This window comes from Protopterus annectens, chromosome 8.part0 (assembly GCF_019279795.1).
Source record: "Protopterus annectens isolate FY-2018-M chromosome 8.part0, PAN1.0, whole genome shotgun sequence".
Classification (NCBI taxonomy): Eukaryota; Metazoa; Chordata; order Ceratodontiformes; family Protopteridae; genus Protopterus; species Protopterus annectens.
Genome location: NC_056741.1, coordinates 844,737,544 through 844,760,816, shown reverse-complemented (window position 1 = coordinate 844,760,816; position 23,273 = coordinate 844,737,544). Strand labels below are relative to the sequence as shown.

The window sequence follows — 23,273 nt, the reverse complement described above, 5'->3', positions numbered from 1 at the left end:
GATCTGGGGGACTGGTAGTGGTGCATCCTGGGATATAGTAAGCTCAGCCAATAAGAGACTTCGCTCTTTGGCATAAGCGTGCTGAGTCGGAGCCGAGGGATCGGCTCCGAACCCATCAGTCAGAATGTAGGCGAGATGGATCCCAAACATCTGAAGTTATGGTGAGTACATAACTAAAAGTTACTTTATGTCCATGGGTGGGTACCAGTATGGTGTTAAAAGGGTCCTCAGTAGAGTTTTGTATGTGAAGATCACATTAAGCTGTCCAACTGCTTGTCACCATAGAGATTTAATAACTTCAGTAGTCCTACTGATTAGAGAGGCAAGGTGGAAGCTACTTTTAGCACTAACATGACATTTAAAAGATGTAAACTGATACCAGTGGTATCTGGTACTAACTCCTGCATGTCAAGTGGGTGCATTAGCAGCTTTGTTTTGATCCTCATAACAAGGATGGTGGGTTTACAGTCTTCTGCACTAGCTTTCTGTATCCGTTTACAAGCAGGACAATTTTGAATTCTTTCCACTTCCATATGCCCATTTGACCTCCATAGCAAGTTAAGCAGGCAGTGACTTTAGGCAGTTGGGAAACTGGGATAGAGCCAGGTAACCACAGAGGAGCATACATCCAATAGCTAGGTATGAATTCTATAGTTAAGGGACAGAGTAAAAGGGCATAAGGAAATAAAATGCCTTTGCCTCCAAACAGAACTCTAACATTAATAGTATCGAGAAACAAGTCCTCAGGTTCAATGTTTTGGCTCTTCAGGACCTTGTCCAATGGCTCTACCTTCAATCAACTGGTTCATTTGTTCTGGCAGAATGGGAGACCAGTATTCATTAGCTGGAGGACAGCCCTATAAAACCATCTGTTCCTGCCAGGAGCCACCATCAGCCCTCCCTCAGCAAGAGTAGCAGGATCATGAGGGAACCAGATGCTTGCTGGTCCTGAAACAACCTACCCTCTCCCAACAGCTCCAAAAGTGCATAACTGTCAAGTCCTAAGGGGACGTTTCACTCGAGTCTTAGTGAGAGCTCTGCCACATCAGAACTCCAGGGGGTAAACAGGGTGGCTGTCACCTCAGGGAAGCAACAGCAGTCTCGCCTTCAGGACAGAATGCAGTGGCCACAGACTTCGATCTTCTCTGGACAGCTCCTAGAGGCACCAATATCACTAGTCACTTCGGCTGACTATGCCATACCAAGGCTGTGTTTGGAGTACTGTAAAGATCCCCCCCCCCCTGCAAAAATGGAGAAATTTACCCCAGTATTGTCAGACAGAAAAAGCTTTGGGCATCTACACAGTAAATTAGGAGGGGAAAAAAAAAAAAAAAAAAAAAGTGGGGTTGCCACCTTTTGCAGAGGCAAAAACTGGACCAAGGCCAAACCCATCACACCTCCACTGTCCCTGCCCATCTACTCTCTTCTCTCCCTGCCCACCCATTTTTTTGACACCGGTACACCAGCAGAGGAACATCCTCTTTTCCTGGTTTGTGATTCTTTTCTGTACAATAGCAGAATGTCAATTTAAAAATAATTTTTTTTTTTAAATGTAGACCAGTCAGATTATATACAGGGAAGAAGCCAATAAGACTGGCAAGGTTTTGCACAGGTGATGACTTCATCCCATACTCTGGTATGAAGTCTAAGCAGAGGAGGTTCCTGACTTCTACCATGTGTAGTATCCACATGCTTCAGAAAGTCCATTAACACCTTTGCTCTTTCATAAATGCCCAAGAAACCTTTATGGAAAAAAATGTTTTACTACCCCTCATGCTCCCTCATTACCTTATGTGCAAAACCACCCATCTCTCCTCTCTGCATATACTATTCATGTTAATCTAGTGGTCAGTGTTGTCCAACGTAATAATGTACAAGTATGTTTAACAAGCTAGCCATTTAAACTATAGTACAAATCTAGTCTTCAATAGCCATGTCTGTGCGCACATTTTTTTTCTGTAAAAGAGCAGACACTCTAAATGGTTTCCTAAATGAAACTAAAGTTTTCTTTGAATCTTTGTGAATAGGGTATGGACAGGTGCCAAGGAATAGGTTCATAGGTAGGTACTAGACTATTGGCCCTAGGGCCTATATAAGCCTAGCGAAAAAGGCATTCTGGTTTTCGCCACCCAAGAAAAATTTTGGTGCCCCTATCTAGCATAGCCACAGAAGTGATCCCCGGGATGAATTTCCCCATTCAAGATTTTTCTCGAGTGCTGACTAGCTTTGATATAGACAGGTAGTTTTGTTCCAGAGTATGGGAAGTCTCTGGGACAGAATATCCCTCCAGCATGCAGTTTATTGTGGTGACAAAGTTTAGGTCCCTAGAGCATGCATCTCAGAGGGATTGGGATAAGCAGAGATAGCCTTCGAGTAGGCGATATGCAATTGAGTAAAGTTGGAGTTTGAGGCAGTCTGCGTAGGGCATCTGTTTGAGGCTGGTAATCCTCAAAGGTATTTCTACAGCCTTACTTGTCTTGTGAGGTACATACCAAAAGGGGCACTGCACTGGTCTAATGAGAGAGGAGAGGAACAATGACCTTTGCCTGGACAAGAAACCCTTTGCGGTTAGGTTTGCAATGTAGGATTTCTTGACTTCTGTGGAAATGTGATCAAAAGGAGAAACTACTGTCCACCTGTGTCCCAAGGTCCACACTTTCGATGTTTGACTACTGCCTATGTGGTAGTTCATGGGTACCAAAGGGGATGACCATGCACTTTTTGGCACTCCGCTCGAGACTATGGCTTTGACACCAGGCATCTGTCTCAGTGAGGCCCTTTTGTAGAATGTCCACATTGTTGGGAGTTTCAATTATGGCTCCTCGTTTGCAGTCATCTTCAAACTTAGCCAAAGACCTTCAGATACCAAACAGGAGAGGACTGAACCATGTGGTACTCCACTTGTCTGAAGTCTGATTTGGAGTCTGCTACTTTCACAGTGTGGGTTGTCAGTGAGCCAGTTGGCAACCCATTTTGTGACATAGGGATTTATTCCTAGTCTAGTGAGTTTATCTATTAATTCCAGAGTAGGTGATCAAAAGCCTTGGCGAGATCTAGATAGGCTGTGTGAACTACCTTACCCTCGTCTATGGCTTTGGTGACCGCTTCAAAGAAGTCTATCAGGTTTAGGAGACATTATCTGCCTTTTACAAACCCGAACTGGGTGGGGTCCAGAGACTGAAGATTACCAGTGTCTATTTATAAGCTCCAGGATGATACATTCCATGGCCTTGCAGAAAAGGCTAGTCAGGCTAATTGGGCAGTAGTTCCTGGGGTCTGTGGCGGCTCCCCCTTTGTGGAGTGGGATAACTGTCACTGTGTGCCATTCAGTGGGCACAAAGCCTGAGGCGAGGCTATGATTTAATGTGGTACGTCGGTGGGGTGCCAGTTCTTTCAGTAGTGTGTGTAGAATGTAGCCTGGGATGTTGTCAGGTCCCATGGATGCTTTGTTCTTGGCTTTGGAGACTACCTGTGCAGCCGTGATTATTGGAACTTTGCATTCTTCCAGTACAGAGATGGGCCCTTTAGGGGGTGGGGGGGTAAAATTAGCACTGAACCCATCTGCCAGGATGTTTGCCAATCAGTTGGTTCTGTATATTTAGTGCCATTGTGCTGTCCCTTTCAACCCTTAATACCCTACAAAGCATTGACCTTAATGACTGGTTACAGATTAGATCCCAGGCTTGTGTTGGGCAACAGTTAAAAGCCACACTTGTCTGAAAATATTAAGTCGTGTGAAGCCTAATGGGTAGCTTCATGGTGACTAAAGACAAATCAGTAGGTCCAAGATAGTACAACTGCAACCTCAAAACATTATAACGTTTCAATGTTGCTGTCATTTCAGGGATCTTTACCACAGGTGGAGACTGATGTCCAGCATATCAGTGCCTCCCCCCCACAGGTGTCCAGCATATCAGTGCCTCCCCCCCCCCCCAGGGGAAATACCATGTAAGTTGCTGATAAAGAGGACATCCACCTCTGCACAACATTTAGTCCTTTCCTGCTGTGGGTACATGCTTTACCTCAAATGACAAGCAAGATCTAGAAAATCGGTGTCCATTGACTGCAATTTCAAAACAATTCCAAAATGGAAGGAATCCCTCCCCCACTCTCACAATGAACAGCTACTGGGACATGATTTAATTTGTTCCCAAGGACAACAATCAGGGATTTAACTTCAAGCTGTCCCAGTGCCAAGAAAACACCTAGGATCCCTGGAAGCCTACTTTTTACTTGTCAAAGTTCAAAAAACTGTTAGGAAATAATCAGTTCTGACTATGCAGGTTCTCACCTCTCCAGGAGGCAAGTACTTCCGATGAGACTAGAATGTTAGCCTTCATTTAAAACAAAAAATATCACCGATTCAGTATGTGGAGGAAGTCTCCATGGAAATGCCCTTAGTCTACTGTCAAGATTGTAAAACAGATAGTGGGTTGCCAGTGTCCTACTGCCTCAGTCCTTGCTTTTACTGGGAAGGGCAGAAGACTAAAGACAAGCAGATGGAATCCACCAAGTGTGTGTAAAAATGTACCAGATGCCCTTACTGCCAATCTGCCAGTCACCTACCACTTCTGGCAAGAAAGTGGGTATTGATTAGCTGTGAAAAGACCAAAAGGAAACCCTGGCTACAAATGTCTACTGGGAGCAAGTAGGTTGGAATGCCCAGTGGGAAGCAGTTTAATATGAAACATTTAAACACTCTTAAACAGGTCCTTGGGATCAGAGAACAATAACCTGAAAATTCAGCTTTTGAGGGAATCTGCCTGGATGCAAGTAGAGAGGCCAGTGTAGCAGTCTTTAGGATAAGATTCTCAGAATCTATCCTGTTGCACATGCTGGCAAGCAGGCAATAAAATGAATAGCTTCCACTCCCATCAACCAAATGCCAAGTTTAATCACCACACTCCTAAGGCTAGAGAACTGATTTCTGGGTCCGAAGTGGATCCATATTACCAGATATAGAACACACATGGGAAGCAGACCCTCTTTAGACTTGTTGCTTGACCTTCAAGTAGTACTTTTAAGAAGCTTAATCAAAGTCATACCCGGACATAAACAGGAGAAAAGCACCAAACAAGTTGCACAGATATCCACTCCAAGCAAAAGGTACCTGAACACCCCTTGGAATGAGAAGCCAGACTGTCAAAAAGATGAGGTCCTAATCTACCTTTTAAACCCGTTTTCACATTTGGGGATGGTAGGGCATGAGGTACAAAAGATGGTAGGGCATGAGGTACAAAAGCTGAGAGTACAGCTTTTACTTTATGCAAGGATGGCCAAATAGGCGTGAACTTTCACTTGAGTTAGAGGCAAGACTCACTTTAGAGTGGAGACTGGTATAATCACCATTGTTTGAAAGGGGTACAGGCATTTTCAGACATACACCAACATGTGTTCCAATTGCTAGTTATGCCTGCCCTAACAGAGTCCTTTAGCTTAGCTAGAATTTCTGGTTTAAACACATTAGCAACCGTTACCAGCGCACTGTCTACCTCTTACAAAGAGTAAGTGGGGCAGATTATTCTGAAAGCAAATGGCATGTGGCCCACTTGCACAGGGAAGGAAATGCATGCAAAGTACTCCGCAAACACCCAGGCCACTCCTGGTGGAAAGGTTCTGGATAACAGTTCAGTAAGGGCCTTGATGCTAGACATTCCTGAAGGCAATAAGCTGAAGCCAAACCCAAACTATTTTAGCAGATCTAAAACCCATTAGGCAGGTAATGGCAAAAGATGAAGTTATTGGAGCATGTTGAATACAATATGCTAGGCCAAAATGCACAAATCTGTAAGCAACTTTACCCATGCAGCATTCAGCAAATACCAGCCAGATGAAGCACAGCTCACTCAGCAGGGCTGGATACTGACCAACTTGCGTATACTTAACAGCTAAAGACGTTGGAGAAATGCCAGGTAAAACTGGCAAACATTTCAAACTGCACAAGCTGGATGGCAAGTTATGGTTGGTTAAAAGCTGGAGGAAGATTTGGTCAACAGATTAAGCTTAGACTTTGCTTTTCCACAGCAAACTTCATGGCTCCTTTTCGTCAAACAGAAAGAGCATATCCTTTAGCACAAAGGGATGTTTACAGCATAGAAGTCAACCTCAAACCATTCAAGTCCAAGCCCGCTTTAGCCATCAAAATTACTTTGTCCTGTCCACAGCAGAAGTGCCCTACACTACAGAAGCAGACAGATCCAATTGTACAATAAAATTATGCCTTTGTACATTTAACTGCACATTCAGCTACTTTTAAATACGGAAAATTTAACATTAAAAAGTTTTGCTTGCTTCAGAAACTAATCCAGTTCTGTGGGGGGAAGACAGGGTATAGTATTCAAAATTGAAAAAGGAAGCTATTCCAGGGCACTGTATTATATACACACTTACCACACACTGTATATAAAAATTTTAATGGCTTAATTGAGCTAGTTAACATCCCCTGAAGTCTTGGAAGCACACTGCCTAGACCTGTGCAAACAGCTGACCAAACTACTGCCCCTCTCCAAAACATGGAGACTGACAACAGATTTCACAGACAGCCCAACAAGGAGTTTGTATTGCATCTGCCTACCAGCTGCCAAAGTCACAGAGCTAGACTACCTGGTCTAGTTACAAGCTCGGCTCAGATCTTTATTTTTTAAGGCAGTATGAAGCAAAGCTAACCGATGTAAACACAAGTCTGACTCATGAATGAAGTGTCTAAACTTTAGACAGAAATGAATGCATTACCCTGTTCCCAGCTAAGTGAGCCACAGCCTGAAGTTACTGCTGTGCTTAGATAAAAAAAAAAAAATCACCCACAGACTTGTCAGAGCCTGGCATTCCATACAAATATCCATACTCCTACTACTGGCTCCAGAAAGGCCCAGAAAATCAGCTACAGTGAAAAAAATCCAGCACTTCAAACAATGCTGCTTGTCATTTTAACATTACTTTGATAAAACTGTACAAAGCCCTTTGTGGACATGGCATGCACAGTCAGCTTACCTTGTAAGGCCCAGCTACTTTTGGTGTATAGACTGCAGAGAACGTCCTGTTCTTATCATTGTTGAAAGTCACTTTGGCCTGCATGACAAATAATCCAATTAAACAAAAGCCTCCATATACCATGAGCATAACATCAAATACTTACAAGAACCTTACCTCCTCCCTGTGTCCCGCAGGATCTTCCACATACACTAGAACCTCACCCATTCCAGCACTGATTGTCTCTACAGTAAACTCTGCAGGTTTCATCACCATATTACCCGTTGGTTCAACACCTGAAATGGCATATGCAAAAAGTAAGTACACGAGCCTCTTCAACTTCCCCCCAGAAAAGTACAGTTGTGTACACTTACCATAAAATGTAGATGTTGAGTGTTATTCACTGTTGCAGTCATCACATTTGGGTTAATCGCCTGCAGGTAGCCCTCAGCCGGCCTGAATACCAGAGTCTTTGGGTTTCTGTGTCAGATGCAGTCACTTCTTCCATGACATCAGGTGGTCAGGCGTAGAAAATCTGCAGCCAACACCATTACATCAGTTTTCCTTGCCCCAGATGTCAGGTGCCCCCACAATAGGAAGCAATTATATGGTATGGTGCACCCCCATCAAAAAGTAAATACATTATAATATATACCAAACAAGGAAAAGGTAGATCCAAGAGAGGTCAGGGGGCTGGAGGGTAACCACGACTGCAACAGTGAATACACCAACATCGACATTATGGTAAGTGTACACAACTGTACTATGTTCTGTGTGTTTCACTGTTGCAGTCATCACATTTGGGTTGATTCCCAATGCTAAGGAAGGGAGGAGGCAGTTTAGCATTACTGCCAGCTATTAAGCCCTGCAAGACTGCAGTGGCAAATCCAGCTCTGGATTTGGAAAAGATAGGCAGGTGGGAATGCTTGGTGAAGGTATTTACAGACCTCCAGGTAGCAGCTTCCAGGACGTCCCTAGTAGGGACTCTGAAAAATGCTGTAGAGGTAGATTCAGTCCTGGTGGAATGATCTTATTCCCTGTGGGGTAGGTTTTCCATGGCGCTTGTAGCAGAAATGAATGCAATGGGCTATCCATTTGGAAATTGGATGCTTTGAAATGGCCTTCCCCCTCTGCAGCAAAGCCAACTAGCAACAGTTTAGATTTTGAGGGGCTTAGTCCTATCCAAATAGAACTTAAGTGGTCCGTGCACATCCACAGTGCAATCAGTTCCCCTCCGTTTTGAGGATTAGGGAAAAAAGTAGGCAAATAAATGGACTGGTTTAGCGCCACACTAGACACCACCTTGGGCATAAAGGAAGAATTAGTCCCGAGGGAAACTGTCTGCATGAAAGATAATGAAGGGTTCCACTGCCATGAGACCCTGTAATTCAGACACTTCTTGCTGAAGTGATGGCTAGAAATAAGGCTGTTTTCCAAGAAAGGAATTTCAACTCTGCTGTTGCAGCTGGCTCAAGGGGGGGGGGGGGGGGTGAGCTTTTCCAATACAAAGTTAAGGTCCCAGGCTGGAGTGGGAGCTCTCCTGGGGGGGGGGGGGTCCTACATTTTCAGACCCTCTAAGGAATTGTTTTAGCAAGGGGTGAGAATAGGGGTGGCTCAGTATTATAATGTGCTGAAATGGCACAGGCATGAATATTAATTGACAAGAATAGGCCCTTGTGAAGCACTTCTGTCAAGTGCTCTAGAATACGAGGTAAGCCGGGCACCATTGGGCCCATCCCCTGAGCCTGGCTCCAGGAACAGTATCTTCCACTTTTCAGCATAGGATTTTCTGGTACTAGGCCTCCTTGCCTCCAGAAGGACATCCAGCACCTGCTTACTGAGGGATGCTGGAGAGCAGCTCATGGAATTAGCCAGGCTGCAAGGTTCAGGGTTTGAAGCGAAGGGTGCAGAATCTGGCCCACCTGCAGAGATGGGTTCTGAGGCAGATGCCATGGTTGTAGCAGTGTCAGACTGCACAAAAGGGAGTACCAATGCTGGTGTGGCCAGTCTGGTGCAAATCAGTACAGTCCTTGGCTTGTCCCGTTTGATCTTTAAAACCTCCGAGAGGAGGCACAGAGGGGGAAGGCATAAACGGAGGCTTTCCCAGGTAAAGGACAGAGCATCCACTTTCCAAGCTTGACTGTGGGGAGTTTTAGTGCAGAATTTGTGCAATTGGTAGTTCTGAGGGAGGCAAACAGGTCCATCTCTGGAGTCACCCATTTGATCAAGGTGGTTGAATATTTCGGGTTCTAGTTTCCATTCATGTGGGTCCATGAGATTTCTGCTCAAGCAGTCTGCCTGGCAGGAATTGAGCTTGTAGGTGCACTTGGTAGCTCAAAGGCTGTGTTCCACAGAGCCATAGCTAGTCTGCAGAGAGAATAGGAGAGGGTTCCCCCCCTGCTTAAGTACCACATAACTGCGGTGTGGTGTCTTTACCAATAGTTGTCCTGGAAGAATAAGGTCTTTGAAAGCTGTCTGAGCATTCTGTACAGCTAACATTTCTTCTTGATTGATATGTAGGTGCATCTGTCTCTGGTTCCATTTGCCCTGAATGCACTGCCCTGCCATGCGAGCCCCCCCCTGCATAGTCTGATGCGTCTGTTAGGGTTTGGGCAGCAGGGGGTAGAATGGAAGGGAGTCCCTTGTTGTGGTAGCAGGTCTCTGCCCACCAAAGGAACTCTGTTCTTATAGACAAGGAATGCTAGGAATCATTGTTTCCAGGTCCTGAGAACGCCAACACCATAAACTTTTTAGATACCACTGGAGTTTCCTCATTTGCAGTCTTGCATATGGAATTAGCAGAATGCAAGAGGCCATGAACCCCAGAGCTTGCAGAATTTCCTTGCAGAAAGCTGGGGGTTTTTTTGTGGCCAATAGTTTGAAGCAAGTTGTCAAATAAACTTGTTTCTCTGGAGTGAGGAATGCCATCTGGGAAGTTGTGTTCAAGCTTGCTCCCAGGAATACAATCTGTTGGCAGAGTACTAGGTGAGATCTTTTTGTTGCTGGTGTACCCCAGTGAGGTTAGAAGTTTTACAAATGCCAGGTGTTTTAATAGCAAGTCCTGGCTTTCTGCCTGAATCAGACAATTGTCTGAGTATGGGTAAATTTGAATATTTTTCTGCCTGCAGAATGCAAAGGCTGGAGCTAGACACTTTGTGAACACCCTGGGCGCTGCAGATGAGCAAAAGGGAAGCGCAGAGAACTGAAAGTGCATGGAGCCTCCCCGGAAACGTAGGTATTGTCTGCAGAATTCTCTTATTGGGATGTGCAGGTAAGCTTCCTTTAAGTCTAGGGTTGCCAGCCAGGCATCCTTTGCTGGCATAGGAAGAAGCTGTTTTTAAGAGTTAGCATTTTGAATTTTGGAACCACCAGAAAGGTGTTGAGAATAGACAGGTCCAGGATAGGACAGTTTTCTTTTCTGGGTACCAGAAAAAGTCTAGCAAAAACCTTGTCCCCCTTGGTTATGCTGAGACAGGCTGGATAGCCCTGATACTGAGAGAACCTGCTGTTGGGCCTCTGCCCATTGATTTGGGGTAAGGTCTGGCCAAACATTTGGGGTTGGCAGTGTGTGGAAGTGGAATCTGTAACCTCTGGAAACAGTTTAAAACCCAATTGTCCTGGGCAATGACTTCCCAGTTTTTTTGCATGCAGGGCGAGCTTTCCTCTTAAGGGAGCAAGTAGCAGAGCAGGGCTTAGAAGAGAGAGTTAAGGTTAAGTCACTGCTATTTTTCCATAGGGGGTTGGCTTACTACTCCCTGCTTTGGAAGTGGGAGCCCCCCACTGCTTAGATCTGTGCATAGCCTGACTGAAGTCTTGGTGGTCTGCTGTTCCTGGGTTTGGACTGAAGGCCTGGAAGGGAATGGAAAGGACCAGTTCTTTGAAGGCCAATGCCTACTGAATCAGGGAGGCTGTACTTGTAGAAAATTTTTAAGTCTGCATAGATTTAGCTTTTTCCTCCATCCTTTTGAGGACTTGCTCTGTTGCCAAAAAGGCAGTCTTTAAGGGTGCATCCAGTAACTTAGCTTTAACATAATCTGGCAAGTTTTGTTCAAGCCAAACAAGCCTTCTAAGTATAGACCCAATGACAGCAGCCCTGCAAGATGCTTCTACAGCATCAAAACCACATTGCAAAGTATGTTTACCAACCTGTTCTTCAGAATGCATTAAGTCTGTGTGTTCAGCACAGTCAGGAATAATTTTCTGTTCAAGTAGTCCCACAATATGTTGAACATATTAAACTGGCAATTTAATGCCCTAATGGCCAAAGTAGCAGAAGAGTAACTTCTTACCCCATCCGTCTAAGACTCTATAATCCATCAGAAAGGGTAGTATTTTTTGGCAGCAGTAGCCTTAATGCCTTTTGGTCCTTGGGAAATGGTCTCTGGATCTGCAGTAGGATTCTTTAAGAGGAACTTGAGAGTTAGGTACTCTGTAGTACCAGTCAGGTTTTCTGGGAGCTGGAAGTAGAGTGTATGGGGTAAGGGTAGATTCCAAGAAAACATCTACAATAGCCAGAACAGGAGAGATAGCTAGAGGCTGTGTTGAGGAGCAAGAATTCCCCAAGTCTCTTTTTGGACTCTAGTCCTGGCTTTCCCAGCAGAAATGCTCCCCAAGGGTATGCAATGTTTCACCAAAAGAAAAATCTTCTGGAGGGGAAGCAGAGGGAAAGGCATCCTCTGCATCAGAATCCTTATAAGTAGACAAGGGCAATTCCTGGTAATCAGAAGGAGCAGAGAGACTCCTGATCAGAAGATTCAGAAGGAAAAATCAGTTCTAAGTCTTTAAGGGGGAAGGCTTGCTTCCCTTAAGGTAATACGGTCTTCAGCCATTCTAAGCATTTGTTTCCGAGGCATATGGGCCTGCAGTTTGTTCGTTTCTAGGCGTAGGGAGAGTTTCTGGCCTGATGAATTCAGTACTTCTAGTTGGAAACGACACAGTAGGCTTAATATCAGAGTCTGTAGGCCTGAATACACTCTCAGAAGCCGGTGCTTGCACAGCAGCTCCAGACCCATCCAAGGTAGAGACAGCCGCAGGTTCCATAGTCCAAGAAGCATCTCATGGCATGCCGGACTCAGAATGTGTCTCAGTAGAGGCCTGCAAATCTGTAATAGCAGGTATCAGGAGCTGCAAAGGCATCTCAGAGTACCGGCAGACTGGCGACTAGCTTAACAGAATAGTCAGCAGTTTTGTACCTATGCAGTCTGTCTTCATCCTTGCGTTTTTTCGTAAGATTGGTAGTCTGATGGCTTAAAGCCATTTCAGAATATGGAGATAAGAGAATGAAAGTATTTAGCTACAAAAATAGCCCGATGATAGAATAGTTTGGGCATTGAACAAGGCACAGACAGCGAGGGACACTGTGGTCTGGGTCTAAACAGGTGACACAGTAAGAATGAAAGTCTGAAGTATTTGCTTTCCACAGGCAAGACAATTGTTTGCCATCAGCTAGAAAAAGAAAAAAAGGATCCCCAACGGGGTATTTTGGAGACTTCAGGTCTGAAACTCGAAAATGAAAATTTCAGGAGTTGGCCGACTAGCACTTCAACTGCTTTGGGCACCGCACGGCAAGAAAGACTGATGTAATGGTGTCAGCTGCATGTTTTACACCCCCCCGACAACTTTACATCATGGAAGAAGCAACAGCATCCGACGCAGAAATCCAAAGACTTTGGTATTCAGCTACCTGCAGGCAGATAACCCAAATGGGATTACTGCAACAGTGAAACACGAAGAACATCGGGGCATTTTCAAAGTTATTCAACTGTCAAGTCTTGCATTTCCAGCAGTGAAACTTAACAAGTTATACAAAAGGACCACTTTAACAAGCAGCTGCTGAAGCCACAGTACTTGGTTACCATGTACAGATCTGAGAGATTCCCTTCCAATGCTCACTATGCAGCTAAAGCTGTCAAAGCAAGCAGCTAGACCCAACTGCTTCTTTCTTAGTCATGAAACGACAGCCTGTGACCATTTACTCAGACTGTATGCACATTTGTGGCAGTGTCTTAATCTTGCCCATTTACTTTACCATCTGATTAGAGTATGCAAGTACTTAGCCTTGCCTTCCTCAACCAAAGACTCATGTCATCCTTGGGAAAAGCTGCCCTCCAAAAGGTGTGGGAAAAGCTGCCCTCCAAAAGGTGTGGGAAAAGCTTTAGGCTTGACCTTTAAGGGTTTTAGCCTTCCTGTGTTAAGATTGGATAAACTTTCTTCCAGTTACATCCACAGAATGTGGAACACCACACTTGACACTAAACCACAAAGTCAAGTTTTACAGTGAACCATTGTGTTTAAAACTAGACAGTTACTACATAGTCAGTAAAACTGAAACATGTTGGAGATTTAACTCAATCTGAACATACATGCCAGCAAACAGTACAGTCTAAATACAAGCATGCTTGTTACAATGCTTTTCATGCACCAACAGCCCATGCATATGGGTACAAATCCCCTGCTCACCCCCCCTTTACATAATCTCCAACCAAGCATGCTTTTCATTAGATAAACTTTATATGGTACCATGGCTGACTGGGTCCACAATGTCCACAGCATCTCTACAATAGGAGGTTAGTAAATCAGTTAAAGTGCTGGAGGGAACACAGCAAACATGTGCCGACTGGAAAGAACAAGCTGGCACTGAAGTGAGAAGGCAGTGAACTGCCTCCTAGAGTGCAAGGGGACACCAGACAACTCTCCTGGGATGTTAACTTGAGCTAGCCAGCACAACGCTAACACCATACGTTAAAGATCTTTACAGGTGACTGAAATTCCAGGCTGACCAATCCCTGTGCAGCTTCTCAGACAGGAAGCTGCATTATGTACAACCCCACTCTGGATGCTTCCACTGCATTAGACAACATGGTTTCCCAACCCACAGACAGCAGCATCTGCAACTGGGCAGGCAGTAAGCAATGCCATTTTAGGACCGCTACCCAAACCCTAGAAGGAAGCAACAGAAGTCTTGGACACTGTACAACTTTTATTAAAGTATTGAAGGTTTCTACTTATTAGGGGAAGTTACAGCTCGTTTCAGTGTCCTAAGCTAAAAATACCCATTTCTATGGGCTACGCATCCTATTAATAACTTGGCTTCCACTGCAAGCTCCTAAAACCACGACTTATTGAAAACTTTGTACCACTGTAAAATCCTGCTTCCTACTCAACTTCAGAACATTTGCAACCATGACCTGGAAAAAAGGCTGCAAAAAGTCTTGGAATACTCTGCCCACCTACTTTGCAAATACCTAGGTAAACTGGAGAAGCACAAGGATATGGGGCACAGATTCAACTAGAACTTTGATGCCAAGAGTAGACAGTTTCCACAAAAAATAATCCAGCAATGTTCAGCTATAAGCCACTATGACAAGTTTTTGCAAACTAACAAAATTAGGCTCCCACTGCAAGCAGCTGATCAGAAAGTTACAGAAGGATACTGACCTGGACCATATGCTCTGGCTTTTTTAGGATTAAGTTTTGGCCTCAGGGGTGCACCAGGCTTTAGTTTTGCCTTTGGAAACTGAGACAAGTAGGTCATGACAGAGTGTTCATCAACATTTGGATCAACTATTTCCTCTGGAGTGATTACCTAAAGAGAAAAAAAAAGTTAAAACCCCTTATTACAGTTATATGTAAACACTAGAAAGGTACTCTAATCCAACATCTATTCTCAGTGAGAAAACTGACCGATACAATTCATTGAATTTAAGTTAAATTTGGAGGAGAATTTTTTTTTGGGGGGGGGGCACAAACAACTTGCTGGTACATGTACACTTCATAAATTGTCCAAGCATGGGCCACTGTTAGATCTACAGCATTTCAAAAACGTGGACCAAATTTCACTTGCTTAGTTAAGGGCTAGCATGAGATGGCATGCAAGGTTTTCAGGTCTAGAGTTAGTAACCAAGTTAATCTAGTACGGTTAGTTTTCTAGCTCACTGCCTAAAGAACGAACAGGCTCTACCAACTTCAGTTTAACTTGGGGTGTTAAGCTTTTGAAAAATGTTTAGTGAACTTTCCTTAAATGCAAGCAGCCAATTTATTCCTAGTATAATCCATCTGCCTGTGTTTACACATGTAGGTTTCATGTAAACAAGATAATTTGCAGCTTTGATGAACAGTTACTCATCCCTCTAACAGATTAAAGGCAGACAGTGTAGGATGGACAGCTGCACCACACAAGTGAACCGATTTAACAGACCCTGCATACAAACTTGCATCTCTGCTTACTACACAATGGCAGTCACTCGCACGTGCTCAGTATTTACACACTTTTGTAAGCCCTTAAATAGCTTAAAAAAAAAAAAAAAGGATACACTGATCTACACACATTTAAGCCAAAATTGTGTTGATCCACATTGCATTTTTACTGCACTTAATGGAACATGCCACCAAGTAATTGAAGCCATTATGCACAATTGTTAACCAGCAAGCACCACATTCAAGCCATGTTCTAGGTACCAGTTGCCAAAAATGGCACTTTTCCCCCAGTGACCATTACGGTCTGCTGCCAGACCACCTGCCTGCATTTGTGCAATGCTGAACCCAGAATCACACAGCTGTTTCACACATTCAAACTATTAGGAGTTTACTGCCCAATCATTTCGTATCAACATGGAGAGGGTCATACGAATGCTACCCAGTCAGTAGAAGCGCAAGAAAAGCACAAAGAACCAAAAGCCAACTGAAAACATGACTGAGCCAAACAGCCACATGATTTTCAATATGAAAAAGAATATCAGAAAATATTTAGAACAGAAACTGGTTTGTTCCTCAATTTGTGGTTTTCTGGCAAACCACTGGAGGATGCAAGTCGCTAGGTAAGACTAGACATTTCAGAAAATACACGTCACCACAAGACCGATTACTCTACACCAGCTTTCCAAGTGATCAAAAGCAATATTCAATACCTGTCCCTATTGAGGCCTTTGTCCAGTTTTTGCCAAGAGACTGCTACACTAGCAGTTGAAAGTTAATGCTCTGAATAGATTTAATTTGAGAAATTAGCACCATAGTACTTTGTAGGATTGCAGTGCACACAAACTATGGTAGAGACTCCTTAAACAGAACTCCCTTTTTCTTCTCAAAACTGGATTTATCATTAGTTTATAATGCACTGTTACTGTTCATTTAAACTGGTTTAACTTTTCAAAGACATGCATCTGGAGCATTTCTCCCCGGGCCTCCACTGAAAACAGGCTCTGTGGAACCTAGTCGGACTTTCCTGGTCAACAAATACATAAAATAACTTGTCTGCCTGCATTGCTATATTGAGAGTTGTGGAAATATTCTGCCTGCACTGAAAACATGCTCATTTATAAACTGGCACTGAATCCCACTACTTTGCAAGCTTCCCTGTTTGCGGACGTAAATGTGCCTTAAGATTTTGCATGACACTAGGTACCCCCTTGTGACCTGCAAAAATCCAAAATTGGAGGGTCCACTGCTTTGCCATCCTGCCCCCTACAGCTGCATGCAAATAGTGAAGATCTTTCTCGACAAGTCAGACAAATTGAAATTACATTTGCTCTACTTCCCTACTAGCAACACATTTCCATTTCAAATCTCATCTTGTTCACTGGTAGATACTAGAGCACAATATTTTTTACTTCAAAAAAGTAAAGTCCAATACAAACGCAGTACAGCAGATGCTTTCACAAATATGGGAAAACACAGAACAGTAACCAAAACACCACTGTACTAAAGCAGTACAGTCCATTCCATTGACCACGTGATTAGTAACTTCCATTTGCTGACCATACATATTTAACTACTGTGGTCAATCTTCTGCCTAAAATATCACTGAAATGTTTGGCAGGACTGTAGCTACATTTTACATAAAACCCTAAAAACTAAAACTTATGGCAAATGAGGAACCAACGTTTTATTTCACTAGTTCATGGAATTTTATAACAGGCACTCCCAATATCCAAATCCATTGTAAAGGGATACTAATTTTTTTTTTTTTTTTTTTTTTTTTTTAAGTTTCCCTTGGATCTGCTCGTTCTCTGCTCTCCTGCACTTTTTAGTCTAGCACTTCAATCTATTCCCGGTGCCAGGAAGTCGGCTATTCAAATTTTCCCTTAGAACTAGCTAGTTTCCCAGTAGTTGCACTAAAATCAATCCCAGACTAGCACTTGCTCTAAAACCTGCTGGAAAGCACTAGGAAGCCTTTAACAGCTACAAGCACTCAACTCTCCTGGTCAACGAGAAATTAATCGTAGGCACTAAACAGCCTATAATTGCCAAGTACCTTGCCAAGGTAAGGGAAAACAGATTTTACTTTACAAGAGAAACTCCGAACCAAGCATGTCCAAGGGTCAGCTTCTAGGGATTTCTCTTGTCCACATGGTGGATCTGGGCATACTGGGGCAATGCAGCAATTGCCTCATGTACACAGACAACCCTCTCCTCCTACCACTCAACACTACAATCTGCAAGAGATGGACTTGCATAGCCAAACTGGAAGCAAAGTTCGCTCCAGCCAAGATGGTGCTAGACAGTCAAAAGGTTAACACCTGCACTACACCTCAAGCAACACGGCCCTTCAAAACTCACATCACCAACATCCACACATGCTAACACTAAACCCAGTTGTGCAGAGGCCCTTAACATTAAACCTGCCCAAGCAACAAGGACCTCAGAAGCGGAAACGCAAACACGAATCACAACCAAAGTGACCCATAGCTCAAAACACCAGTGTGCCACCAAACAGCCCCTAAAGCAAGACAACATACCCAACACTTGTGTGCCCAACGTCACCTATGACTAATGTCCCATTTACCAGGCTGAAGAGAAAATCATCAGCTGCCTGTTTGGTACCAGGATCCCCCACAATGCATGCACTCATCACTCCACAAGTACAAATACAGCTCTGTTGTCCATGTTGGAGTGAATGACTTGAGACGTACCTCCCTGGGCTACATGAGGAGAAATTGAAGAGCTCTCAGATCATGTGGCCCAGGCAGGTATGACCCTAACCCTCAGTAGCATCCTACCTTCTCCCAGATACCACCGTACAAGGACAAAATGATGACTTCAACAATTGGCCAAGTTTCCGATGTCAAAGGGGATCCAGTATCTACCTGGGAAGACATGATAGATGGACCACGATGCTTTGCCAGAGATGTCTGCACCAGTCACCCCTGGGATTCAGGTTACTGGCCAAGGCTCCTGCCACCCCTATAGTGGCTTTTTAGGCAAGGCTTAAAAGACAAAACCACCACTGTAACATATATAAGCATGCAAAATCTGAATGTAATGCTACTCAATGCTCGAAGTCTAAACCTCAAAATGCACTCTCTCGAGGCACTCCTAAAAATGGAGAACAAACATCTGTGCAAGGCTCCAGAGAACACCCCTGCAATACCAGGCTACAACTCGTACTTTTTGGCCACCAAACCATGACAGAAGCACTAAAGGCAGAGTTTCCATATCCACACCTCCAGGCTAGTTGCCCAACACAATGCATCAGAACTTCTACAGGTGCAACACTAGTTAAGACTGCAATCCAAATTGTAGCTCGCTACAGATTCCCCCACCAGGCCCAAAGATCCTCACTGCACCTTTCTAAACATATTGGAAAATATTCAGATACAACCAAACACCCTAATACTGGACGCTTTCAACTACCGTGCCATTAACTGGGGAAACTACTTTGGTACTAACAGTTCTTGGAATTAAATTCCAAAGCCCTGCATCAACTAATCCATAGTCCAACTAGGGGCTCACATATCCTAGACATGGTCATTACCAACATGAGAGATAGATGATCCACACCAGGGGTCACCCCCTTGTTGGTCAGATCTGTCCATAAGCTAATCACCCTTGACGTACACATCCCACCCCCCACTAGGGGGACCTCCATAAAAAAACTTCTCCAAAGCCAACTTCACATTACTCAAGTCAGAGGTGACCAACTTCATGACACCCATGCAGACAGGAACTGAAAGTTAGACTGCTGAATCCTACACCAAGGCACTGTACGAGCATATCCACTCGTGCACAAATCGTGCCATTCCAAATAGAACCAAAACTCTCCTCCAAAAGGAAGACAATCTGGTGGTCCCTTGCCATAAACTATACAACACAAGGAAGAAATTGTTGCGGAAGAGGAAAATCCCAGGATAAAAAATACTGTTACCAGCCTCAGTAAGAAGCAGAGATACCTCTTAAAATACTCCAAAGCTAGTTACGAAAATAAAATTGCCAAAGATTCCAAGGTCAACCACAAGCCATTCTACAGTTATGTAAAGTATCCAAATGCCAATGCTCAGATCTGCTCTGACCTACAACAGAAGGGCATTAAATATACTGATCCCAAGGATACTGCCAATATCCTAGCAGATTGGGGGGGGGGGGGACTTTGCATTGAATCTATTACCCCCTAAAAAGGCCCATCTCAATATCAAAAGATTGAGAAATTCAGTAATTACTGCCAGAGGTAAAAAACTCTCCAAAGCTAGGAATACACACCCATGGGACCAGACAACATCCCGGGCTATGTACTACATGAACTACAAAATGAACTGGCACCTTATCCAAGCGTTATGTTTATCATAACTTCACCTCAGGCTTCATGCCCAATGAGTGGCACAGCTAGTTATCCCACTCCACAAGGGGATCCACTTCTGATCCTGTGAACTATCGTCCCAGTCAGATGAGCCCGATCTGCAAAGCCATGGAACTTCCATACAAAGACATTGGCAACCTTCAAACACTGGACCCCACCCAGTTTGGTTTCGTAAAGGGCTAATCTAGTCTCCTCAACCAGAAGTACTACTTCAAATCAGTATCCAGAGCCATGGATGAGGGTAATTCAGTCTACACAGCCTATCTGGACTTCAAGGCCTTGGACACCATCCCCCACTTTAGAATCTAAACTTGCTAAGCTGGGCAATAATCCCTACGTCACTCAATGGGTTGCCAACTGGCTTACTGACAGAACCCACACTGTAAAAGCAGCAGACTGAATCCAGCTCCAGACAAGTGGAGTATCTCAGCGTTCAGTCCTGGAACTGCTAGTTTGGCATCTACTTCTCTGAAGTAGAGGCCAGCACTATGACTCTGGCCAACAAAGTTCACAGATGACTGCAAACTGGGAGCCATTACAGAATCCCCAAAAATGTGGATATTCTACAAAAGGGCCTTACAGAAACAGATGCTTTGTGCCAGAGCCATGGGCTCAAGCTAAATGCCAAGAAATGTGTAGTTATCCCCTTTGGGGGAAAAAACATGTACCCATGAATTGCCATACAAGTGGCAGTACACTAAACACCGGAAGTGTGATAAGGGACTTGGAGACACAGGTGGACAGTGGTCTCACCTTAGATGACCACATCACCACACAGTCAGGAAATCCTGTGTGGCACATCACCAAGGGCTTTTCATCCAGAAAAAGGAGGTCATTGTCCCACTGTACTCACCCCTAATTAGACCCATTAGAGTAAAACACCCTATTTGGTATGTACCTCAAGACATGTGCAACTGGAAAGACCACAGAAAAACCTCACTAAAAAGAATCCCAGGCCTAAAGTCCCTATGCTAATGGCCTAAAAAAAAAAAAACACAGTCATATAGTTTACTCAGAAGCAATCTCTGCTTAACATACAAGGCCATGTCAAACCCAGAGCTGGACATGCTACACTTAGAAATCATTTCCTCAGAGTGTAGAGCCACACACTCCAGGGATCTAAACCTGATCACCACAAGGAATAAAACATGCTGGAGGGATAGGTTCCTGACCCAGAGACTCCCCATACACGTCAAGCTGAGCACCTCTTTCTTTTCAAAAGGAACCTGGATTGGATGGGAGATGGGAAATTCACCCCGGGGATCACAGTCAATCTGCTAGACAGAGGACCAGGGAAATAAATATTCTGGGAAGAAATAGCCAGGGAATTATGGCTAGGCTTATATAGGCCCTAGGGCCATTAGCCTAGTACCAACCTATCAACCTATGAACAATGGAACATCAACCTATGAACAATGGAACATTAGTGTTAAACCTTTCCAGTGTTTGTATATGTAATCTCCTCCAAACAGTGCTTTTACAAGGTACATTTAGCCATATATAAAAAAGTTTAGAAAAGAGGGTGTTAGTACCACAGGAAGTTAATGGATTCAAATACCACCCTCCATATATTGTAATAATTTGCTGGAAAAGATTTTTAGGCCTCCAATATTTTAGCCCTATTAAATGATTTAGGTAATTAAATGGGGAAAACTGAAAATCCTACAAGGTAGCAAAAACCTTCAAAGCATCCACTGTTAAAATGCTAGGTCCTACAGACAAATCTTACTTCAAGTGAGCTCATGGATATTCAGAGCAGCTCTTTTGGCTTCAGCAGATATTAAGGCCTCCGATACCTTCCTTTTAACCATTTTGTAATTTGTAAAGTTAAGTTTATCCTGCAAAATCAGTCTCGTTTTTTAGGAAACTGCATCTTTACAACAGATACTTTGCTGGGTCGATACGATTTGTTGCATTTAAGCAGAATTCTGAAAACACACCATCTGTTCAAGGGGCTTCATTTTTATTGCCTTAAAAATCTACTAGTCCCAGAACTCTCCATTAGATATTTCAATAAAAAGGAACAAGTGGATTTTACAGCAAGACTATACACAACTGTGTATGAAAAACAGCAGGAAGTTTAGACTGATTAAATTGCTTTGGGAGCAGGTCTCCTGAAGCACAGGGGCAGCAGTTTTTCTGCTAGAGCAGTGTAGCATTTAAGGCTATTAATTTCACAAAGCCTTAGAAACAATTGGTTTGAAACTGGTTGGTTTCAACCAATCTCAGATGTAGAATATTTATGGACTGCAAGGCTACTGTATAATGGACTTTCTAGATGGCTTTTTCAACCTAAACTTTAGGTCAGACCATGGTAAAGTATTTGAATAGTGCATAAAAATCAAAGCCAAGCTACACAGCTGTACTTATCAAAACTGTACCACTCCAACCAGTGTCCCCTTAGGGTTTAAACTAACTAGAGGTTAGAGATCAAAACTCCCACACTTTCCATGTTCTTTTCTGTAAGACAGGAGGGGAAACAGACGATAAACTTTGGACTGGTCAAGTACCAAAATGAAGCTAAGCCAAAATGAAGCTAAGCATATGTCCACCTTCAGTTTAGTGGAGCGAGTATAAACCTTAGTCTTAAAATATTGAAGGCCAATGGTGTTCACAGGTAGTGAGTAATATTCCATCATAGACCGGATACAGCCAACATACTCTCAAAGGCCACTGCATACACAGACAATCCTGGGGAAAACCAACTGCATTAGATAGAAAACATAATTCGATGTAAAAGCTGTGTATTTAGCTCTTGGGCAGTGATGACAAACTAAGACCACCCCCAAAACTACATAAAGTCTGGTACACTGGCAAATTTTCTTCTTTTACAAGGGTAAGGAAATTCCATTACCCTGCCCCAGATACTTCTACATTCATTTCCTGCCTAAATGAGCCTAGAACTTTGCAAGCAGCCAAGCAATAGAGCAAAAAGTCAAAACAGATACAAGTCCAAATACAACAGACAAATATTGGCCCCAATTGCCTTTTGCTCCACCCAGGCTGCATGTACCAGTTTGCAAAAGGACAGGAAAACAATGCATTTCTGAAACGCTACTTACAGGTAGTGAGGTAAGACAGCTGAAGAAAATCCCACGGGACAGTTTGAAAACGTGAAAATTTAGACCATCTACATAAAGGTCTCACAGCTGAAGGGTGTGTACATTCTACATCCCAAATGAGTACTAGATCTAGTAAAAATGAATGGAACTAAAGCCCACAACCATACCAAAAACTCTAGCATTTAGTGACAAACAGCTTCACCTTCTAAAGCCCCATCATTGTAACCAGACGCTTTCAGGAAAAAAAAATAAGTCACAAGCTCCATCAAGTGTCAAACGGTTGCACATCCAAGATGTGCTCTCTTCACAAACTGACTTTTTTGTCCTTTTGATAATTGGGAAACTACAACAGAGTCAATGAACCATTTTCAGCAGAGCTCTGCAGAGAAAAGTTCCACAGATTCTAAAGTATTTAAAAATTTGTCAATTAACTATATACAAGGAGAGAAAGCCCTGCAACAGATTTTACAAGGAGTTGAGGAGGAAGGCTCAAAAACAAATTTAAATGCATTTACAGAAATGTGTAATGCAAGTAGCAAGACACTGCAGACGTAGATGACCCATGTCAAGCAAGCAAGCCATTTCTATGTACACAACTGAAATACAAAACCGTATTCTGTTGCCAAAACAGACAAAAAAGGACATTGAGGTACAATTGATACATTAAGGACATG

The 23,273-nt window shown here is 43.5% G+C and overlaps 1 protein-coding gene across 8 annotated transcripts in view; it reads right to left on the bottom strand.

Moving 5' to 3' along the window:
* FLNA (filamin A) overlaps positions 1–23,273 on the bottom strand; it is a 1,106,834-nt gene that overhangs the window by 653,578 nt on the left and 429,983 nt on the right. For all 8 annotated transcript variants that reach the window (XM_044080337.1, XM_044080332.1, XM_044080334.1 and 5 more), the window contains 3 exons: positions 14,407–14,554; positions 7,147–7,265; positions 6,991–7,068 (listed from right to left, as the gene is read on the bottom strand). In XM_044080337.1, the coding sequence (XP_043936272.1) occupies positions 6,991–7,068; positions 7,147–7,265; positions 14,407–14,554 (345 nt within the window). The remainder of the gene's footprint in view (positions 1–6,990; positions 7,069–7,146; positions 7,266–14,406; positions 14,555–23,273) is intronic.